Source organism: Engraulis encrasicolus, chromosome 15 (genome assembly GCF_034702125.1).
Source record: "Engraulis encrasicolus isolate BLACKSEA-1 chromosome 15, IST_EnEncr_1.0, whole genome shotgun sequence".
Classification (NCBI taxonomy): Eukaryota; Metazoa; Chordata; class Actinopteri; order Clupeiformes; family Engraulidae; genus Engraulis; species Engraulis encrasicolus.
The window spans coordinates 2702252-2723700 of record NC_085871.1 but is presented as its reverse complement, the minus strand read 5'-3'; the positions used below and the strand labels follow the sequence as shown (position 1 = coordinate 2723700).

Here is a 21449-nt window from a genome sequence, read left to right as displayed (position 1 = left end):
AATGTGTTCATCTATCACATATTGAAAACTGCAACAAGGCAGACTAGAGAGAGTGGTAAAGCAAATTTAGAAGTGCCTTTCACCCAGATACAAGTTAGAAACAAATTCCAGTTGATTTCAACATTGCTCACACTACCTGTATCCTGACTCAAAAAATTGCATTTTTCATACATGAAAAGGGGGATCTTCTCCATGGTCCACCCTCATGAATTTCCAGAGATAGACATTTTTAGCTGCAAACTTACTGTACTTTGGTTATACTAGTAAATATTGGTTTATTATTTAGTAAATATTCATGAAAATATCAAATTTGGTAATAGGCAGCACAGTTTCAATGAGCAGCATAGTTGCAGTACCCATTCTACACAGTGCACCTTTAAGTCACACTGTGTAATATAAGCAGATGACATTGAGACAACACTTGACATGGCTTGAGGTTGCTTAGACTCATCACTTTAAATTCTCACTCAGAGGTTTAATACCTGTTAAATTTCACATGATGGAGCACACAGTATTAATGACTTAATGTATTTCTATTTACTATCTTTGAGAAAGCTTAGCAAGTAAAAGAACAAAAATGATTTAAAGTGATACTGTGCCATTTCTGGAAATAAGCTAATTTTACACCTCTCCTTGAATTACATGATTGAGTTTTACCTTTCTCCTGGACTTCCAGCTATTATGTGACTATGTCATTGCCGATCTGACCTCCAAGCAATCATATATCCTTTCCTTATGGATTCTCACTCATCTAGGTCATGTTATCTAAAGGAGCGGTAAGTTTAAAGCTACAGGACTGTAAATGTTTATTCTATAAACAGTAATAATACTGAATATGGTACACTAAACAACAGATAACACCAAGTGAGGGTTGGCTTCAAGCTATATAAGCATGGTATGGTACCAGGTTACCTCACATTTTACCTCGAGTCTGTACTTTCAGTAACCACCAGCATAATGAAGGTAAGAAATATGAATACATTTCCGAGGCAAAATGGTCTATTTTTAAAAAAAAAATATATTGAAAATGTACACATATATGATAAATTCTATAGCTACAATTAATGGCAATGCAAATATCTTTGCGTTCACCACTTCTTTCAAAATTGTGCCAAGGTTTTGTGAATTGACAGACAATCTGTTTTTTCGTGGATTTTTTTTCTCGTTTAAGGTCTGTCTAGTCCTCGCTGTGCTGCTACCGGCAGCTGTGAACTCCCTGATGTTCCAGCCCCTGGACTGTGCTGATATCTACAATGACGGCCAAGGGAGGAGTGGGGTCTACAGGATCTTTCCAGAGGGTCCCAACTCTGGACGCTACGTCTACTGTGATATGGAAACAGAAGGAGGAAAATGGACAGTAAGTATCAAAAATCAACTGATTTACCTGAATTACTCAATGTTAATGGGATTTGGAAGGTCACATTCTCGAACACAAAATATCAACTATTAACCCTGTAAAGCTGAAAAAAATAAAGCATAATGCCTAAAAACAGGTGTTCCAGAGGAGAATGGACGGAACAGTAAACTTCTACAGGGGATGGGAGCAGTACAAGAATGGCTTTGGACATGCTGCAGGAGAGTATTGGCTGGGTATGTATAGCATTCTTAAAATGTACAAATATATAAAATATATGTCCAAATCTATAAGTGTATTTTTTTAAACCAGGTGATGGGAATTAAGTTTAAGATTCATTGATTAATTTCCTATTTTGGGTAATATAAGGCCTTTCAATTACAGTAGTATTATTCACTGGCATTCATCAAATCACTGTGTTTTTCTTCATGTCTATAATCATTTAGGCCTTGAGACTATCCACCTGCTGACTTTGAAGAAGAACTATGAGCTGAGAGTGGACATGGAGGACTTCAATGGGGTTAAAGTTTTTGCCAAATACTCCTCCTTCGCTATCTCCCCTGACGCCATTAATGCTGAAGTAGATGGATACAGGCTACATGTCAGTGGCTTCACAAATGGTGGAGTAGGTGAGCTTGAGAACAAACTTAACTATCAAATTTATCAATTACATAATAATGACTACGGTCTTTCACAGCACCGGCAGGCAAAATTCTCAGCGGGATTGTATTAGTGTCATTTTTTTTATTTATTTACAAAATTTACACATGACTGCATGAATTACTTAATTAATCCATTATTCTTTTGTTATTCTCTTTTTTGCCAGGGGACAGTGGTTTAGCCCATCACAACGGAAGAGGGCAATCTTGCTGGCCCTGTTGATTATCTTGTGAAGCTTATTTTTATTTGCTACTGACAAGATAAAATACCATGACTGTGCTCTTTTTTAACTAGGTGACTCTTTGGCCTACCACAATGGGCTCAAGTTCTCCACCTTTGATAGGGACCAAGATGCTTCAAGTGGGAACTGTGCGTCTGCGCGTATGGGCGGATTCTGGTATGGGTCCTGCCAGCATACCAATCCAAATGGCGTCTACATGTGGGGAGCAATCAGTGACTTCAGCGTCCACTGGTACCACTGGAAAAACAACGTCTACTCTCTGAAGTCAATCTCTATGAAAATGAGACCACTGTCCTTGAGGAGTGTACAGCTGAACAATCTGCTCATCGGAAACGACTAAAGAGAGCTGCTAATCACTGTAAACCAGAAGAGGTCATGTGACCATGAGGTCATGTGATCATGTTAAGGATGTCTTTAGTTGATAAATTAGCAGTAGGGTTGGAAAGGTTGGTCCACGCGCAACCCCCAGATTTTTTATGGCACCTGATTTTTTTTGTATCTTTAAAGTGTGTAATTTCAGAATTTGACACCAAGCTGAAAAAATGTCCCATGTCCTTCATTTTTAACCATTTAATGCACCAGACTAGAACCCAACAGGTTGAAACAATGACACAGAAAAGGTCATAACTTTTGACGTAAACTACATACAAAGACAAATAAACACATTTTCCCATACAATATTGACCTGAGGAATGCAATTGTTTTTGACTTTTAACAACATTTGAACAGCCTATTTGGTCATAAACAATAAAATGGCCTAAAATATGTAGACACTCAATTATCTTTTCATTCTTTCGAGTTGTATCGTCTTTTTTCCACTACCTGCTCTTCCTTTATCATTTGCAGTGTAAATGTGAGCATTACGTTGGGTTTTAAGCTGAAATAATGATCCACAGTCTCCATTTATAACCCTTTAATGCGCCTGACTGAAACCCGACAGATTGAAACAATGATACAGAAAAGGTCATAACTTTTGACGTAAACTACATACAAAGACAAATAAACACATTTTCCCATACAATATTGACCTGAGGAATGCAATTGTTTTTGACTTTTAACAACATTTGAACAGCCTATTTGGTCATAAACAATAAAATGGCCTAATGTAGACAGTCAAATATTTTTTCTTTCTTTCGAGTTGTATTGTCTTTTTGCCCACCACCTACTCATCCTTTATCATTTGCAGTGTAAATGTGACTATTACATCAGGTTTTAAGCTGAAATAATTACCCCCAGTCTCCATTTTTAACCCTTTAATTCATCTGACTGGAACCCGGCAGATTGAAAGAATGATACAGAATGGGTCATAACTTCTGAATTAATACAGAGACAAATTAACACATTTTGCTATTCAATACTGACCTGAAGAATAAAATTAAGTTGTTGATTTGACATTTGACAACATTTAAACTTATAATGCATTATAAAAAGTAGTGGTGGGCAAAAATGAAAATCTTTAATCGCATTAACTCAATGACTTTTTGTGATTAATCGTGATTAGTGGCATAGCGCGCGAAACCCAAAAATAATAATAATAAATAAAATAAAATACAAATATTTTATAAATTATTAAAATAAAATGATTAATAATAATTTGCATATGTACTGTGTAGATAACCTATGTAGGTCTAATATAATATTCCACAATGGAAATGTAGGCTATTTGCCAACCTATCAGTCTAAATTATATAGGCCTAGTAGGCTATATGCCTATCCAATGTAGGCCTACTGAAACAAATTATTGCATACAATATTACACTAGGGCTATTTAAGATTGTAGGCTACTGAAACTGATATATTAGAAAATTAGAAACTCAAATTAGGATGGTGTACATGGGCCTACAAGAAGAAAAAAAACAGGCAAGAGGCAGGCATGCGTCTGTGAGATATGTCCCACCTTCTCTCACTGTCAAAGACTCCCACCTTCTCTCTTATCTGTCGCTATTATTTAAGGTGTTTCAGCGACTAGAAACTAATTGACTGTCTGTTGGCATTGACAGCAATTACATCTTTCAAAACAATAACGTTGACATGACTAACACTATCTTAAATGCTGACGAGGTTGCAGATGTGAAATCATAGCCTACCATGTTGACTATGCTCGCGCAGCGCCATGTAGAAACCAAAACATTGCGGGAGGAATGTAAGATCTCGCGGTCCGCCTTTTGACCAGGGCTTTAGTAAGTCTGCGTGGCGTTATTGACAGCTGATAGACGGCCAGCGCAGTAGCGCAGCCAGCCAGCCATCCAGCGCAGTACGCTTTTCATGCTGACCGTAGCCTACAATAGACTAACCTTGCAAGCTGCAAAAGGCGAGCCACATGCTGCTCGAGAGTTGCGCAAGGAGGATTAGAACTGTGTACCGAAAATGTCCATTCAGAAGTTGAGGTCCTTCTGTAGGTTATGCCCGTTTTGTTTTGCCTACTTTTCTAGACATTCTTCTTCTCTGCCAGCAGACAGTCATTGGAAGCAGCAACAAGCGCGCTGACGCTTTCAAAATAAAAGCCACGAACGACGATCATAAAAGACATAAAAAAAAAAAACATGAAAAAAAACCTGCTGCGTTATAGCGTTGACAAAATTATCGGGCGATATTGACCTCAATAGTTAACGCACCGTTAACGCGTTAACGTTAACCAGGCCTAATAAAAAGACAATGTGGGTTGACTTTTGAAGTAAAGCACAAACAGAGAAACGATAAACCATTTTCCCTACAATACTGACCCAAGGAATGCAATGAAGCACTTGTGAATGACTTTCATCAACCTTTAAACCGTGTTCCTTGACAAATATAGCAATACATTACCCAAAATGTGTAGAAAATAAGCAGTCTTTTTGCATTCTTTCAACTTCAAGTTTTATTGGGTGCTTCTCATTGCTCAAGTATAAATTTGATTATAATATTTTTAACCCTTTCATGCGCCTGACTGGAACCCGACAGATTGAAACAACGATACAGAATGGGTCATAACTTTGGATGTAAGCTTCATACAGAGACATTGACACATTTTCCCATACAATATTGACCTAAGGAATGATATTACATTGTCTTTGACATTTGGCAACATTTGAGCTGCATTTTTGGTCATTATCAGCAATAATGGCCTAAAATATGTAGACACTCAAGTATCTTCTCATTCTTTCGGGTTTTGTTGTACTTTTTCACCACCTGCTTCTCATTCATCAATCACATTAAAAAGTGTATTGAGGATGTGTGTTGAGGATTGAAGTTGAACAAACGTGAACCTATAATCAAGCTCCTATGAAAGCTGCACCGTCCTGCTGCTCAGAAGAGGCTTCTCTAGCAGAGGTTGGGTGACTTTTAAGAGGTGTCTTCTTCATTTAGGCTTAAGGTTGGTTCTGTTGTTATCCCCATAGTGCCATGGTAATGTTGCCTGTTACTATAGACTTGCAATCGCGATTCGATTTGAGAGAAGCCACGCCGCCGAAGGTGTTGCGTCACTAGGAGGGCGCAGCCTGGCTAATGGTAATGCTGAGGCGAAACAATCTCCATTAGAAGAGCTAGTAGGCCTATACAAATAAAATATGTGCCTTATGCCAGAGCCAGTTGCTGCTATCAAGTAACACTTCCAGTTCAATGACAATATTTGGGAATACCTGCAAAAGAGCTGAGATCTTAATCTCAGGACCACTGAGGACGGCTCTGTGAGGAGGAGCCCTGAGCTGGCGTACCTTCACGCAGCCACACCGGTGCAGATCATTTAAGTGAAATTCTTACCGCAGTCAAAATCGCTATCAAACAGCAGCCTTAGCTACAGCCTCGCAGATCGTTTAAGTTCACAATTCTGTCACAAAACATTCATATGAAATGAAGCTCACAGAAAGGCGCGCGTGCGCGCTTTTGGTGATTCCAAAAGTCAAAACAAAGTGTGGAGAGGCAGCCTTTAGCTTCTATGCTCTCAAAGTTTTGGAACCAGCTTCCAGATGACATAAAAAAATGCACCCACTATTGATAGCTTTAAATCTAGACTCAAGACAAAGCTGTTCTCAGATGCTTTCCCCTAGCTTAAATTACTTATTATTATTATTTTTATTTTTATGTTTATTTAATTTGTTTTATTTTATTATTATTTTTACCTTATGTTTTATCTTAATGTTTTAAATGTTTTTTGACTTTAATTCATTTCCTTCTTTCTTCCCTGTTTCCTTTCATTTACATTTGTTAACTTTGTGAAGCACATTGAGTTGCACCTGTGTATGAAATGCGCTATATAAATAAACTTGCCTTGCCTTGCGTTAGTCCACGGTGATTTGCTGCTTCCCCAATCCCCGCGCACTGAAGCCATCAGCACTACAAAACATTCCATAGACTAGTTCCTAGACTTCATAACGAATGAACGCTGGAGATGCGGCGAACAGTGATTTTCAATACGAAATAGCGAGCAGGCCCGGGTGCCGATCATCTGCCCGCAGCGCCAAGACCAACTCGCAATAACCCTCATGAACGGATTCCCAGGTAGGAGGAACTTCTCCAACAAGTGTAGTGTCGGGGTAGGCAATGATTCCGCTAGCTGCGACCAGTCGAGTCGGCATGTCTCTCGCTAAGCAATTGCGTTTGTAGCACAACGTTGGTGTCACGATATTGAAACAGCTAGAAATGATACAAGTGGATTTACCTCTCAAAAGTTTGTTTAGCCTTGCGAAATAGCCCAAAACAATAACTGACACTCCACAACCATCCATGCACTGCCACTGGATAAGGGGATTCTTGGACATTTCTGATTCAATAATTAAGTGAACGGCTCAAAGTAGCCCTACAGTATGTTGTCTTGTTATTACAAAAAAATATATAGGACTATATATAGGCCTATTACTGCGCTCTGGGTTGGGGACCGCTGCACTGCTGTAGAATATGTAGGCCTACTATGGGTGTTGGCCAATGAAAATTGTGCTTTTAATTTTTTATTTTGAGATGGTAGCCTAATGAAAGGCATGTTGCCAATCATCAACAATGTGACTAATATGTAGCAATGAGCATTGGCAAATCACAGAAGGCATAGGCTATAGCATGAACAATCACTTTGCCAATATAAAACAATCAAAGGTGAACTAAACAGTCCACAGCTAGAGGACATGGAAATGATAAAAGAGACAGAGAGAACTGTAATTTGGTTACAACTTGACGGTTCAATTACCTGAACACAAATGCTATGTAGCCTATAGGCCTAAATGCGTGAAACCACATCATGACTCTATACCTATGTCCAAAACGAACTGAACTTCCTTGGCGGAGGTCTGCGTTCTCTGAATGCATTTCTAGTTTATTGCTATATTTGTCCAGGAACACAGTTTAAAGATTGATGAAAGTCATTCACAAGTGCTTCATCATTCCTTGGGCCAGTATTGTGAAGGAAAATAGGTTACCTTTTCTCTGTTTGTTGTTTACTTCCAAAGTCAACCCACATGTCGTTTTTATATAATGTATAAGTTTAAATGTTGTCAAAAGTCAAATCAACAACTTAATTTTATTCTTCAGGTCAGTATTGAATAGCAAAATGTGTTAATTTGTCTCTGCATTAATTCAAAAGTTATGACCCATTCTGTATCCTTCTTTCAATCTGCCCGGTTCCAGTCAGACGCATTAAAGGGTTAAAAATAGAGACTAGGGGTAAAGGATGAGTAGGTGGTGGGCAAAAAGACAATACAACTCGAAAGAAAGAAAAGATAGTTGACTGTCTACATATTTTGGGTCATTTTATTCTGTTTATGACCATATATGCTGTTTAAATGTTGTCAAACATCAAAAACACCAACTTAATTAATCCTCAGGTCAACATTGTATGGCAAATGTGTTGATTTGTCTCTGTATGTAGTTTACTTCAATAGTAATGACCTATTCTATATCATTGTTTCAATATTCAATTGTTCCTGTCAGGTGCATTAAATGGTTAAAAATGAAGGACATGGGACATTTTTTCAGCTTGGTGTCAAATTCTGAAATTACACACTTTAAAGATACAAAAAAAATCAGGTGCCATAAAATAGCCGGGGGTGCGCGTGGACCCCCCTTTCCAACCCTACTAAAGCAGTTGGTAACATCCCATCCCACTACTAGGGATGGGTCATGATTTTCGAACAGTCGAATACACTTTTGATTTTCAAATGATAATTTCAAATCCCATTTTAACCATATCACTTAAACTCATGCTAGGCAGTTTGAGGAGACTGCCTGGAAAATCCAGTCATAAAAATGCAAACCCCTAGTACAAATTCTGTATGGGCCTGACTTACGTACTTTTTAAAATAACAATGAGTTTTAGTGCAAAATCTTTTCAAATGAAGCTGGCCTACTTAGCGAGCAGCACTTACTTCAGTGTGCCTGCAATGCCCTTGCCATCAGAGCGAGTGTTGCCTGCAGCTCTGTTAGTGATTTTCCAGTAACTTGAAAAGTTGTCATTGATTTCTGAATAGTGTTTTCACCAAAATATCCCATCCCTATCCACTACAGGAGCATTGATGTTAGTTATTAAGTTCAGTAAATATTTGTACTGTATGTGGCATGATTGATACTGATACTGTATGATGTGATGTATAATCTGTGATTTTATGTATAATATTATGTATATTCTCCTATTCTCCTATTCTCCTGTATAGTCTCCTATTGTCTCATATTGTGTTGTATGAGGGACCCCTGACCAAGAAATGAAGGCAGATTCCTGAACAGAGATAACACATTCATGCACACACACACACACACACGCACACACGCACACGCACACGCACACGCACACGCACACGCACACGTGCATTGTACAGTACAGTGGGCAGAAATTACTTCGAACATTGCTTTTCCAATGAAAGCAGTTTTGTGACTACCTTACAGTGTCACATGTTTTTTTTACCCACTCATTTTCTGTACCACTCGTACCTTTTCTGTTCCAATTATATAAAAATTGCAAGCAGTGATGGTAGCCTGACTCAATGGCCAACACCTAGGGCTACTTTTTTAACGTCACAAGGCGAATACGTAGATACATGTGATGTGATGTGTGCATGTACTGTGTAGACAGTTCCCCCTGAAGACGGCACACACACTCTGCGGATGGACAGACCGGCAGAAAGATAAACAGACAGACAGGATCACTGCAACACCTGGCCAAACCCGCTGCAAGGGGTCGGGCAAAAAAAAATGTGTCTCTATACTGAATGGACATGGTGAGGATTTTGGACTCTAAAAATCACAAAAAATGGCAAAAAAAAAAGCTATCCATGTTGGTGTGGCCATCATACAATGACTGGCGCCCTGGGCAACGCCCCTCCTGTGATCCGCCCCAAACCGCGTCCCCACCACCCTTGACACCCCCCCCCCTCCTAAAATTGGTGAAAAACGGCTACAATAACATTTTATAATTGCTATAGCGTGGTAAATAACTTGTTAATAGCGCTAATTGGTGATTTTTGCAACTTTGTCTTGGGTGAGGAAGTTTCACAATAGTGCCGCCCTCTCCCGGGTGCCGCTGTGGCCAACTGGCCCTCTTGCCTTCCGTGCTGTCTGGGTCGACAAAAATAACAGTAATATACTACTCAATACTGCATGGACATGGTGAGGATTTGGGACTCTAATAAACACAAAAGTGGTGAAAAAAAACATAAACGTCTGGATTCAAAAAGGTCATCCATGTTGGCGTGCAGGTAACAGTACCTTCTTGCCTTCCGTGTTGTCTGGGTTGACGTAGGAGAGCTTCCTGCGGACGTAGAAGAGCATGTCGTCCTGGCCCGGGACAACTGACCACTTCTCCATGAAGTAGGTGGAGAACATCCATGTCCAGAAGACGATGCGGTCGTCCTTGAAACACCCTGAAGGGAAGAAGAGAAAGGAGAGAAAGATGGAAGGAAAGATAGAGAGGGAGGAGGGAGTGTTTGTGTGTGAATGAGAGTGAGTGAGAGAGAGAGAGAGAGAGAGAGAGAGAGAGATTGAGCTCACAAAATGTTGCTGCATGTTCTACAAATGAAAATAAATAATCTAAGTAATCTCAAATCAAACACATCTAGTTACACATTTATAAATGTACTCATTTTATAAATGTATTCATCTCCATGATGTATTGACAACACTACTGTGCTACAAATAAAATATATTTTTCATTTGTCAGTGATATTTAAATTTTCTGTTTTGTGAATATACAGTACATTTTTACAATTACTTTGATTAACGACATGGTAAGTAAATATATCCAGATATCAGTGAGTCACAGATGATGATGATGATGCATTTAAAAAGGATAATGACAAAATAAATACAGAAATGTCTGAAATGAAATGAAATGAAACACAGAACAACTCGCGCTGCCAGCAAACAAAACAAATTAATAAATACTATTACAATACTTAAAGGGCAACAGATAACACGCTTTTTTATACGTGTCTGCTGCACTTTACCAACACAATAAAAGCGATGGGAGCCCCTAAGCCAATCACGCTGGCATTCTCTGTCTGGTTGCCAGGTAACAGTGTTGCCGAGCGCCAGGTGTCTGTCTGGCCTGATCTGCTAGAATCCTGAGGTGGAACTCCGCTGGGCAGCAGTGATGGAGAGCCCCTACTATAACACACCACTCAGCTGCCTTTAGGGAACTCAGAATCTGCCTTAGTTACACAATAGACGGCCTAACACAATATTCCACAATGTTTAACAGTATCAGAATAGCACAATACATGTATAAAAGGTACACGACTAATGTGTCGACATGGCAAATGATGTCGAAACATTAGTCTTGCATCTTTGTGCCAGTGATCCTCCTTTACTTGAATTGAATCACACGGAGCGCAAAGGATATACTGCTTTTTCCACTATTTTATTGTAAAAATAGTTTTGATCAGTGTTTACACAGCATGACATGTTCCTACACAAGCAAGTGGACCACGTATGACAGATTTGACAAGCAGCATCGACATTACTGTCCCTCTGTTCAAATGGATGGATGGATTTATGGATGGATTTTGATTTATTCACAAGTCAAAATCTCATTTTGGTAGAGCAAACATGCACTCATCATGACCCTCATCGCTCGACATTGAAGCTGTTGGAGCTGTTTGATGAAAGCAACTGCCAGTGCTGTGCTGAGACACAAAGTCAGAATAAACTATATAAAAGAGAAGAAAATCTGGTGCCACACGGATGTCTTTTTTAGTAATTTCTTGTTATTTTCAGTGCATTGGACTAATGTTACAACAGAGTGTCCAGATGGACTCTGATGAAGACGCTTTGTCAAAACTGAAAATAAATAAGATGCACTGAAAATAAATAAGTAATAACTAAAAAGATTTTCTTGCCTTTTATTAAGCTTAATGTCTGGTCCTACTCTGGTTGACACAAATTGTCACTAGAAGCGAGGAGTATGTGTTTCCCTTTGTACTCAAAATAAAATGTATAGGGATGCTTTCTTTGTTGGCAAGGCATGCACCCGGGTCAACAGACATCTCCTGAGCTATTATGGGATGCCCTGATGTCTGGTGCGTTCTGTCAGCTGTAGCCGAGGCGACGGGCTGCTGTAGGTTTATGATGAATCCACAATGAAACCGTCTACAGCAAGCTGCAGAGACCTTTTGGCTTCCTCCCCCTCCGCTGTGTCAACTTGTCACAAAAAACACAAACTCGCAAACATATGCGAACCACTCACACACTTAACTGATACCACATATTGTAGATATAAGGAAACACACACACATACACATGAAGGCAAACGAAGGCATACACACAGTGTAAGAGACATGAAGGCATACATAAAGTGTAAGAGACACACCACCAACAAGTAACAAACAACAGAACACAGACAGACAGATAGACAGACAGAATGGGCAGACAGACAGACACACACACACAGACAAGCGAAGAGACAGACACACAGAGACAGACACACAGAGACACACACACACACAGACACATACACGCACAGACACATACACATACACACACAGACACATACACATACACACACAGACACATACACAGACACACACACAGAGACAGACACACAGAGACAGACACACAGACACATACACACACAGACACATACACACACAGACACATACACACACATACGCACACACGCACGCAAACGCACACGCACACGCACACCGTCTCCCGACATACAGTACAGGTATTGTTCAACGCTCCACTAACACATATGCTGCTTCTGAGTACCCTGACTGATGTTCACGATACGCTGACCTACCACCACATAATTCAGTCACATGTAAACCATTTGCCTTCATGCCATCTAACTTAATGTCTAGCGACCATCGATGACCATTCCTGAGAAACACAGACAGCTCAGTCTGCCAAAGGAGTTGTTCACCAAGCAGACTTAACAGTACAAAACCGGAGCACTTAAAATAAAGCAACAAAAAAATATATTTTTTTATTACTTATACAAAGTAAAATCACTTAATAACTATTTCTTTTTTGCTATACTTTTCCTGCCACAGTGCTTTGGTCCTCCTAGTACCACCTCCCGCCCCTCCAGGGGTCCCCGGTCCCCACTTTGAAAATCTCTGCAGTAGTGTACTGGCCCTAATATGCTTCTGGGGAACAGCCAGCGAAGGCAGCCCAGTTCTGCTGCCGGCTATGCACCCAACTGCAAAGAATAAAATGACCTCTGGAAATGAGTTAAATCTCTGGCCAGTAGTCAGTCAATGTGGTGTTGTGTGAGTGTGAGTATATGTGTGCGTGCCTGCGTGTGTGTGTGTGTGTGAGTGAAAGCGAGCGAGCCAGCAAAAAACATTGCATGTGTGTGAGAGAGAAAGGCAGCAAGGAAGAAAGATGGGGAATGCAGACAGATTGAGAGACAAGGACTGAGGGAGAACGAGTGGAATACAGTAAATAAAAAGAGAGAGAGGGAGCAAAAGAGTTCCTGCAAGCCAGAGAGAGAGAGAGAGAGAGAGAGAGAGAGAGAGAGAGAGAGAGAGAGATAGAGATATGGGGTCACTCTTGGGTCTCAGTGATGTCCATTGATCTATAGACAGCCACAATGAGTGGCACGGTGCAGTGCCAGCACTGAACTCAAGAAGACAACAGATACACAAAGTGTGACTACTCTCATCTACTTCTGAATACAACACAAACTAATAACTTTCACAATAAAACTTTGATAACAGGTCACTTCCATGATAAGCTACTTTATTGTGCTGATATATGTAGATATTGCCAAGAAAATAGTTTAGTAATTCAATTCAGCCTCCATGATGATATGATTCGATATCGATTAAGGCAGTGATACGTTACGATTCGTTTTGATTTTCCAGTTACTGTTCCACTTCTATTATACTATGGAGCCAGGGAATTCGGCAGGGGCCAGCAATTCTATTATTTTCGATACTTAAGAATGCCCCACAATATGATACGATTCGATTCGACTGTCGGCTGTAGTATCGATACATATCGATAATTACTTAGGTACACCCCTAAATTAAATGTTTCGGTAAACCAGCAAAAATGACATTAATATTGTGGCATCAAGGCCCCTGGAATGAATGTGTCATGTTTCCTCATATGATGGTCTCTATCAGGCGCAGAATGGCCATCGGGAGATCGGGGACTTGTCCCGGTGGGCCGCGGCCGTGAAGTGTAATATAGCGGCCACATTATGTTCTCAGCCGGCCCTAAAGATTCATATGTCTCTGTTACAGGGCTAATGTACTACTTCCCACCTCTTAATATCTGATTGTCCTTGACTTGCCAGTATATATACCGTTTACCAGACGGCAATAACTCAGTGACTGTGTCAAACAGTAAATTGGCCACACCCCTTCTCTACTGATAATTTTCATACACCGTAGATCGCGGAGGTTTACTAGATATTAGTAACACAGTTTCGTTTTCAGTATTTGAAGAACCTGTGATATTTACATCGGTTACCAAGGGATGGAAATATTAATAAGGTATGATTTATTTTCCGATTTCCACATGACTGTTACAGTTTACAGTCTGCCAGTCCAGATTGACTTGTTCTGTGGTTATTGACTTGGGTTACGAACAGACTCCACCAAGTGGTAAGGAATTGAACTGCAGCTAAGTAGCAGTGGGTTGGTTTTGATGGCATTGATTTGTTAGAACTACAGGTATATCTCCTTATAGTCGAAATAATTTTATTATCATACATATATTTATATGTGGCACATTTAGGATGTAGCCTATATATAATTTCTGAAAAAATGGAACAAAATAATTACCACACAAGATTCTGATGTGAGCAGTGCTGGGTGTGTAAACTGTGTATTAAAGTGGAGTAATTGCAAGAAACAAAGACATTTGCTGCGACGAAGACAGCGTTTTAAGGTAGGCCTACACCGTTTGGTTATTCATTTTGTTGACTTATGTTTGTGCTTTGAAGTAGCCTAGGTTTGGCTTAGTTGCTGCATGGTGGGTTTATTGCACAATGTAGACAGACTTTTTGTAAGCTATAGCCTACTCTTCTAAAAATCCCCATACTCAAAACTTTGTGCCCGTGCTCATCCTGTCTTCCTTAAACGATATTTCAATAGGCCTACAAACTGTCAAAATGACAGTGGAGTGCACATTTTCATGGAACAGTAGCGTGATGTAGCCTAACCTGCAACGTTCTATGGTGAATGCTTTGGACTGTGATGATGGCTGTGTATTTCATCAAGGTGTAGGCTACAATTCTCCACTTCAGGTTGATATTTTGACAACACTAATGTCCACATGTAGTACGACTGCAGATTTCTGCTGGTTTTTGTCTTTTTGGTTAGGGAACCATGTTGTTCGCGTTGGGTTTTTTTTTTGGGGGGGGGGGTGTAAAAAGGGCCGCCAAGGGGAAAATTATCCCTGTGGGAAAAGTCCTTCCACTCCACCCCTGGTCTCTAATGTGTGTGAACGTGCATTTGTGCGTGTGCACATGAATCTTGTTTCCTTCTCTCTCATGCGACTTCTAGGATTCTGTGAGTGTGTCAATCAGTTCTATGATGGGTTTTGATTCGGGGGGGGGGGATGTTCAGGCAGGAATAAAATAATTATGGGATAAGATGGGGCAGGTAGCGATGCGGGATGGGGTAATTGGCTGGGTATCTTAGATGTCCGTTAACTTTTCATCAGAGTTCTGCGGTTCATCAGTTCCTTACAGAATCAAGCTGCTTTAGTATATGGCTGCCATGCCCCTTTAGGACACTGCCGGGGTTTCAAAATGAATGGAGTTCAACGCAAAAATCACACCCATTTAGGAGACGTGATTGACCCCACTTTATTGCACTGGTGATGACACGTAAGCTATATCTGGGTTACCATATTGAAAATCTTTGGTCGTAGCAAGAAGATACTAAACCCATGAGGAAAACCAAAAGAGACAGGCATCAGTAAAGACTGCGAGACATAGTGAATAAGGGCTGAAGACAAGCTTCAGTAAAGGCAACAGAGAGACACAAGTCAGGCCAATATTTCCCAAGTCTCAAATACGACTCTCCTCCATCATCGACACCACTGAAAGGGTGTTCATTAAATCAGACAGACATACATCGGCATAGGGTGGCTCAAAATGAAAAGCCCCAGCCGCGTCTTTAATTTCCCCCCTCTTAACAATCCCTGCTTTTGTGGCTGACCACATGATGAATCACTGAGCCACACACACGCGCACACGCACACACACACCATTAGCTTTTATGAGCCCTCTCTCTGAAAGGAGGGGTGTGCGTGCGCACGTGGTGTCTATGCTCTTCTGTACTCAAGCACCATATGTAATTGACTGAGCATGTGTTTGTGTGTCTGTGTGCGTGTGCAGCAGCTGAATGAGATAATCGATAGTCTTTCTTAACTGTTGTAGGTAAATGTGTCTCTTATTCCACACCCCCTTTGGCAAATATATGCACAAAAACATGGCTTCCGAAAGTCCAAGTGGTGCCATGCCGTGCAGTTCTTTTTTGTCTGCACTGTTTACATGGACCATTTGACTAATTACCTGATCTGCCTGGTTGGACACTGGTGCTGATTAGGATCAGTCGGTTCAGTGAGGTTGCTAGCATCATTAGACTTTTAATTTCTGACCCTAAGACTCTGTGTGTGTCTGTGTGTGTGTCTTTGTGTGTGTGTGTGTGTGTGTCTGTGTGTGTGTGTGTGTGTGCGTGCGTGCGTGCGTGCGTGCGTGCGTGCGTGCGTGCGTGCGTGCGTGCGTGCGTGTGTGTGTGTGTGCATGCGATCTTATTTTGAAATGCAATATTTATGGATATCCCTTGGAAAAAAAGGAAAACAATTAAACACAAGTCCAGACGTAGTGATGTACACTGTATACTGTACACTACTAAAAACAGCTGTACGAATGCTCCTGTACCTTTGGCCAAGCCCACCCAATACATTGTGATGAGCAATAAACACAATGTAATGACTCTGAGCACCCAGCTCTGGGCCCCCTCTCTCCCTGGGTCAGGGACAACCGACCCCTTTGTTCCCCTCGCCCCTGTCAGCTTTCCTGCCTGAGCCTGTCTTCATGCGTACAGCAGGAAGCACTACATGTCTGACTGGGGCACACATAGACATCATGTAGAATACTGTTCTATATGATGTCTATGGGGGCACAGTGTGGAAGGGTCTGTTCCACATGGCATCCGCTACAATAGGACCACCAAGAGAGCAGACTAGACTACGGTGTCTGGGAGTCCTCTCCTCTAAAAGCCTTCCCTGGTTAAGCCTCTTAACGGCCTCTGTGACTGTGAATATGCGGCAGTGTGAGTGGCAGTGAGAGGAAACGAGTGCATCTGTCCCTGACACAGGCATAGGTGGGTGTACATGATGAGAGGAAGAGAAGAGAGGAGAATGATAAAATGAGAATGAGAATGAAAAAAGAGGAGATCATGCAGGAAGATGAGAGGATGAGATGAGGGGAAGAGGAGGAGAGATGGGCTCTCCCTTTAGCCTGTGTGAGTCACAGAGACCTCAGAGGACCAGACAACTAGATGAAAATCAGCATCACAGGAGAAAGATGAGAGAGAGAGAGAGAGGAGAGAGAGAGAGAGAGAGAGAGAGAGAGAGAGAGAGAGAGAGAGAGAGAGAGAGAGAGAAACAGAGCAAGTATTGAGCAGGTATTGAGCATGTGCTCCATAAAAAGAGGAGAAGAAGAAGGAGAAGAGAGAGGAGAGAGAGAGAGAGCATGAGATAAAGAAGAGCAAAAGAGGTAGAGTGACTCCTCTGCAGAGTTCAGGAGTGCTACACAGGCACCGGAAAAAGAAACAGATCAGGGGGAAAGAGAAAGAAAGAGACTGAGAGAGAGAGAGAGAGAGAGAGAGAGAGAGAGAGAGAGAGTAGCAGACTCACTGAAGGTGAAAGGAGAAGATCTGACTTTGAAGAGTCAAAAAAACTGTTGCTTGTCACTTAGTAGACCCTTGCACTCGCATATCTCTATTTTTAACAAGAACTTGAGAAGGAAAACAGCCTTTTGAAAGAGTTCACGATACAGTGCTTTTGCACACCTGCCTCTCGACTCGAACGGGTGCATTGGATGTTTCCAAGATTACCATTCAAAACAACCAAGCTCCTGCACATCCATTCCACATCAATCTATTTCTATTACGTTTATTTAATCCTGAACAAGCTTGGTATGCATGTGTTATGGATAATATGCAAAAATGTACCCAGACATTCAAATGATAATACCTTCAAAGGAAAACCAACGTATCTCTTCACACAATCTCAAAACTGGCGCAGCACTATAAGGGCCTCCACACACCAGTTCCGACAGCACTGCTGAGCACTATCGGTTCCGACAATTTGGGTTACCCTTGCACACTTTTGTGGAAGTTTAAGGTGACTATTAACCTCTTAATACAGTATATCTACATATTGCAATGTTTCTGTCACACAATGCTTAGGTTCATTTATGGCGTCCCGTGGTGTGGCTGCTCTTATGGAAGGAAAAAAAGTGTTTTATGAGTGAAAACACATATTAAGGTTAAACACAATATCATTATCTAGTTAGCATGAGCTCGGAGGTCAGTCACGAATACAAAAGGATTAAAATGGCCACAATACAGTGAATTTCCTGTGGTGTGACTTCATGTCCTGTGGTGTGACATGCTTATGCAATGTGTTACTCAATCCTTACTTGTTTTTCATGTATCATGCAAGGATATAAGGATACCAGGAGATTTATTTGTCACATTCACACAATTATTAGAAGTAATACAGTAAAACCATGCAGTGAAATCACAGTTGTCTGCCTATACGATGCATAGGCGTGTGTGGGTGGGGGTGGGGCTGCGGGTGGGTAGTAGTGTGTGTGTGTGGTGGGGGTTAAAGGAACAATAGCAGAAAGAGCATTGGGGATATGTTTGTGCAGAATATTAATCATTTTATTGCATCTTACAGAAATGTCATACCAATGATGTCACACCGCAGGACACATTTTCCCAAAAATGTAAAAAATTAGGCGAAATTCCACGGACCACTGACATCCCCATTTTTTTCTATTTTTTTCAAAATGTTCTACCCATTTTTTCAGGAATTGGAATATGCTTCCTCCTTTAAGTGTGTTACGGCCTTAAACGTCAACGACCCACCCACAAACACATTTGTTAATGATTTCATACACACACATTCCTCTCGTACAACAACAAAGAAAAACAAAAACAAAAACAAAAAATCAACAAAACAAAACAATGACATGAACAAATATAGAGAGGGAGATACCCCGTCTTTCTTTCCGGTTCGTTCCGTAGGGTCTGGTTGACCACAGACGGGGCAATGAATTAAACAGGGAGATCAAGGCCACGGCTGGAACAGCTAGCCAGAGATCATCAAATATTTAAGCTCCATATCTCACCCCTCCCCATCGAAATACACACACACACACACCAAAAACTACCACATGTAGCAGTGTACACGCACACACGCGCACACACGCGCACACACAGAGAAACGTTGCATGTACGTCACAGGGAAAGGCTGGGAAGGGAAGGGGGAAGCAGAACAAAGAGATGGTGTATGACACCAGACACGCCCTCTCCTCCTTCTCCTCGTCTCTCCTCCTCCGCCTCCTCTTCGGCACATGATGGCAGAGAGTACAGAGGGACATTGGGCATTGTTTTCTAGCGCATGGGTAAACACAGTGTAACGAGGCGGACACAAGACACACACGCACAGAGAAGGCTCAGACATGGGGGTGGGGTGGGGTGGGTTGGGGTGAGGCGGAAGGGCTTGGACGGGGTGGGGGTGGGTTTAGGGGGGTATAGATGGATTGAAGAAAAAAATGGATGAGGGGAGGGCTGTGTACACGTTGATGATGGAGAGATGGATGGATGGAGCGAGAGGGGAATAGAGGGAGGGGCGAAAAGGGCAGGGGATGAGACAGGCAGGTTAGTTGTGTAGTTGATTGAGGTATAGACGGAGTGATAGAGGAACAGAGGATGGGGAGGGGATAAGACAGGGAGGCTAAAGAGGGCTGTGTAGGTGGATGGAGGGATGGTAGCAGCAATAGACGAGGGATGGACAGTAGCAATAGACGTTCAGATGGACAGAGGAGAGAAGGGGTGAAGAGAGGGATGGATGAAGCGAGAGAGCGATAGACGAAGGGGAGGGGATGGAGAGAGTTGTATATGTGAATGGACGGATGCATGGATTAGACAGGGAGGTTAGAGAGGGCTGTGTAGATGGATGGAAGGATGGATGGATGGATGTAGCTATAGGGATAGAGGGAGAGGAGTGCATGATAAAGGGGGGTTAGAGAGGGCTGTGTAGATGGATGGAAGGATGGATGGATGGATGGAGCTATAGAGGGATAGAGGGAGAGGAGGGCATGATACAGGGAGGCTAGAGAGGGCTGTGTAGATGGATGGAAGGATGGATGGATGGATGGAGCTATAGAGGGATAGAGGGAGAGGAGGGGGGTAGACAGGGAGGTTAGAGAGGGCTGTGTAGATGGATGGAAGGATGGATGGATGGATGGATGTAGCGACAGAGAGATGGAGGGATAGGGAGGGGGAGTAGACAAGGAGGCTAGAGAGGGCTGTGTGGATGGAGGGATAGATGGACAGATACAAGGAGAGAGGGATAGAGGGAGCTGGTGTGATGAGACGAGACAAGGGGGCGTAGAGAGGCCTGTCTGGATATAGAGAGGGAGACAGAGGTAGAAAACAGGATGGGAAGGGATGGCCAGAGAGCGAGATGATAGAGCAAAGGAGAGAGAGAGAGAGTGAGAGAGAGAGAGAGAGAGAGAGAGAGAGAGAGAGAGAATGCAAGGATCAAATGCAGAACATGTATAAAATGCTATGAAGGTAGAACACGCAGACACAATTGAGCAATGTGGCTGAGACAGCGGTATTACAGGGTCTTGACTCTTGTTTAGATGCAGTAAGGAGAGAGTGATGGAGAAGCAGGAGGAAAAGGAGGAGGAGGAGGGAGAAGGGGTGCAGAGGAAGAGATGGAAGAAGGCTGTGGATGGAGGGAGACGGAGAGTGAGGCAAAAAAAAGAATGGGGCAGAGAGGAAGGGCCAAGACGCTGAGGGCACTTAGAGGGGGTAATTTAGAAAGAGGGAGAAGGGAGGAAGAGAAATAGATGAAGTGACAGAGATGAAAAAGTAAAGATCAGAGGAGGTCCTTTGGATGGATGGAGGGAGGGCAGGAAAGTGGAGGAAACTGGAGGGCAGCGAATCCAGAGAGAGAGAGAGAGAGAGAGAGAGAGAGAGAGAGAGAGAGAGAGGGAGGGAGGAAAAGAGCAGCCATCCAACGAGGCGGGCTGAAGAAGCCAAGGTTAAGAGGCCATAAGGCAATAGGCCTGCTGCTGCTGCTGCTGCTACACATGTAAGCACAGACAACCCAACACACACACACAGTCTCTAGACAGTCTGACTTTCACTGTGCCTTTGTGCACATAACAAAGTCAATTACAATATCCAATTAAATTAGACAAGATGCATGAGATTAAAGGCCTCACTGTGTGAACTGTCAACATTTGTTGGCAGTTTTACCATGATGACCAAAATAACAAAAAAATAACAAATCATCATAATTTCCGTGTGTGTGTGTGTGTGTGTGTGTGTGTGTGTGTGTGTGTGTGTGTGTGTGTGTGTGTGTGTGTGTGTGTGTGTGTGTGTGTGTGTGTGTGTGTGTGTGTGTGTGTGTGTGTGTGTGTGTGTGTGTAACAATACAAAAGATAGTTTGGCATTAAAGGGAGGAGCTTCTTTAGTCCAGGCAAAGACAGCCCATGTGTGTAACTGCAAAGACTCACATTCAGTACTC

At 41.9% G+C, this 21449-nt stretch overlaps 2 protein-coding genes across 2 annotated transcripts in view; one reads left to right on the top strand and one right to left on the bottom strand.

Moving 5' to 3' along the window:
* kiaa0930 overlaps window positions 1-21449 on the bottom strand; it is an 81185-nt gene that overhangs the window by 46016 nt on the left and 13720 nt on the right. Inside the window, exon 2 of the mRNA XM_063216810.1 lies at window positions 9918-10072. Coding sequence (XP_063072880.1) covers window positions 9918-10072 — 155 coding nt within the window. The remainder of the gene's footprint in view (window positions 1-9917; window positions 10073-21449) is intronic.
* Window positions 842-2637, top strand: LOC134463628 (microfibril-associated glycoprotein 4-like). The gene is made up of 5 exons (XM_063216813.1): window positions 842-963; window positions 1172-1357; window positions 1494-1590; window positions 1801-1983; window positions 2309-2637. Exons 1-5 carry the CDS (start codon window positions 898-900, stop codon window positions 2593-2595), a joined length of 819 nt encoding a protein of 272 aa, XP_063072883.1. The 5' UTR covers window positions 842-897; the 3' UTR covers window positions 2596-2637.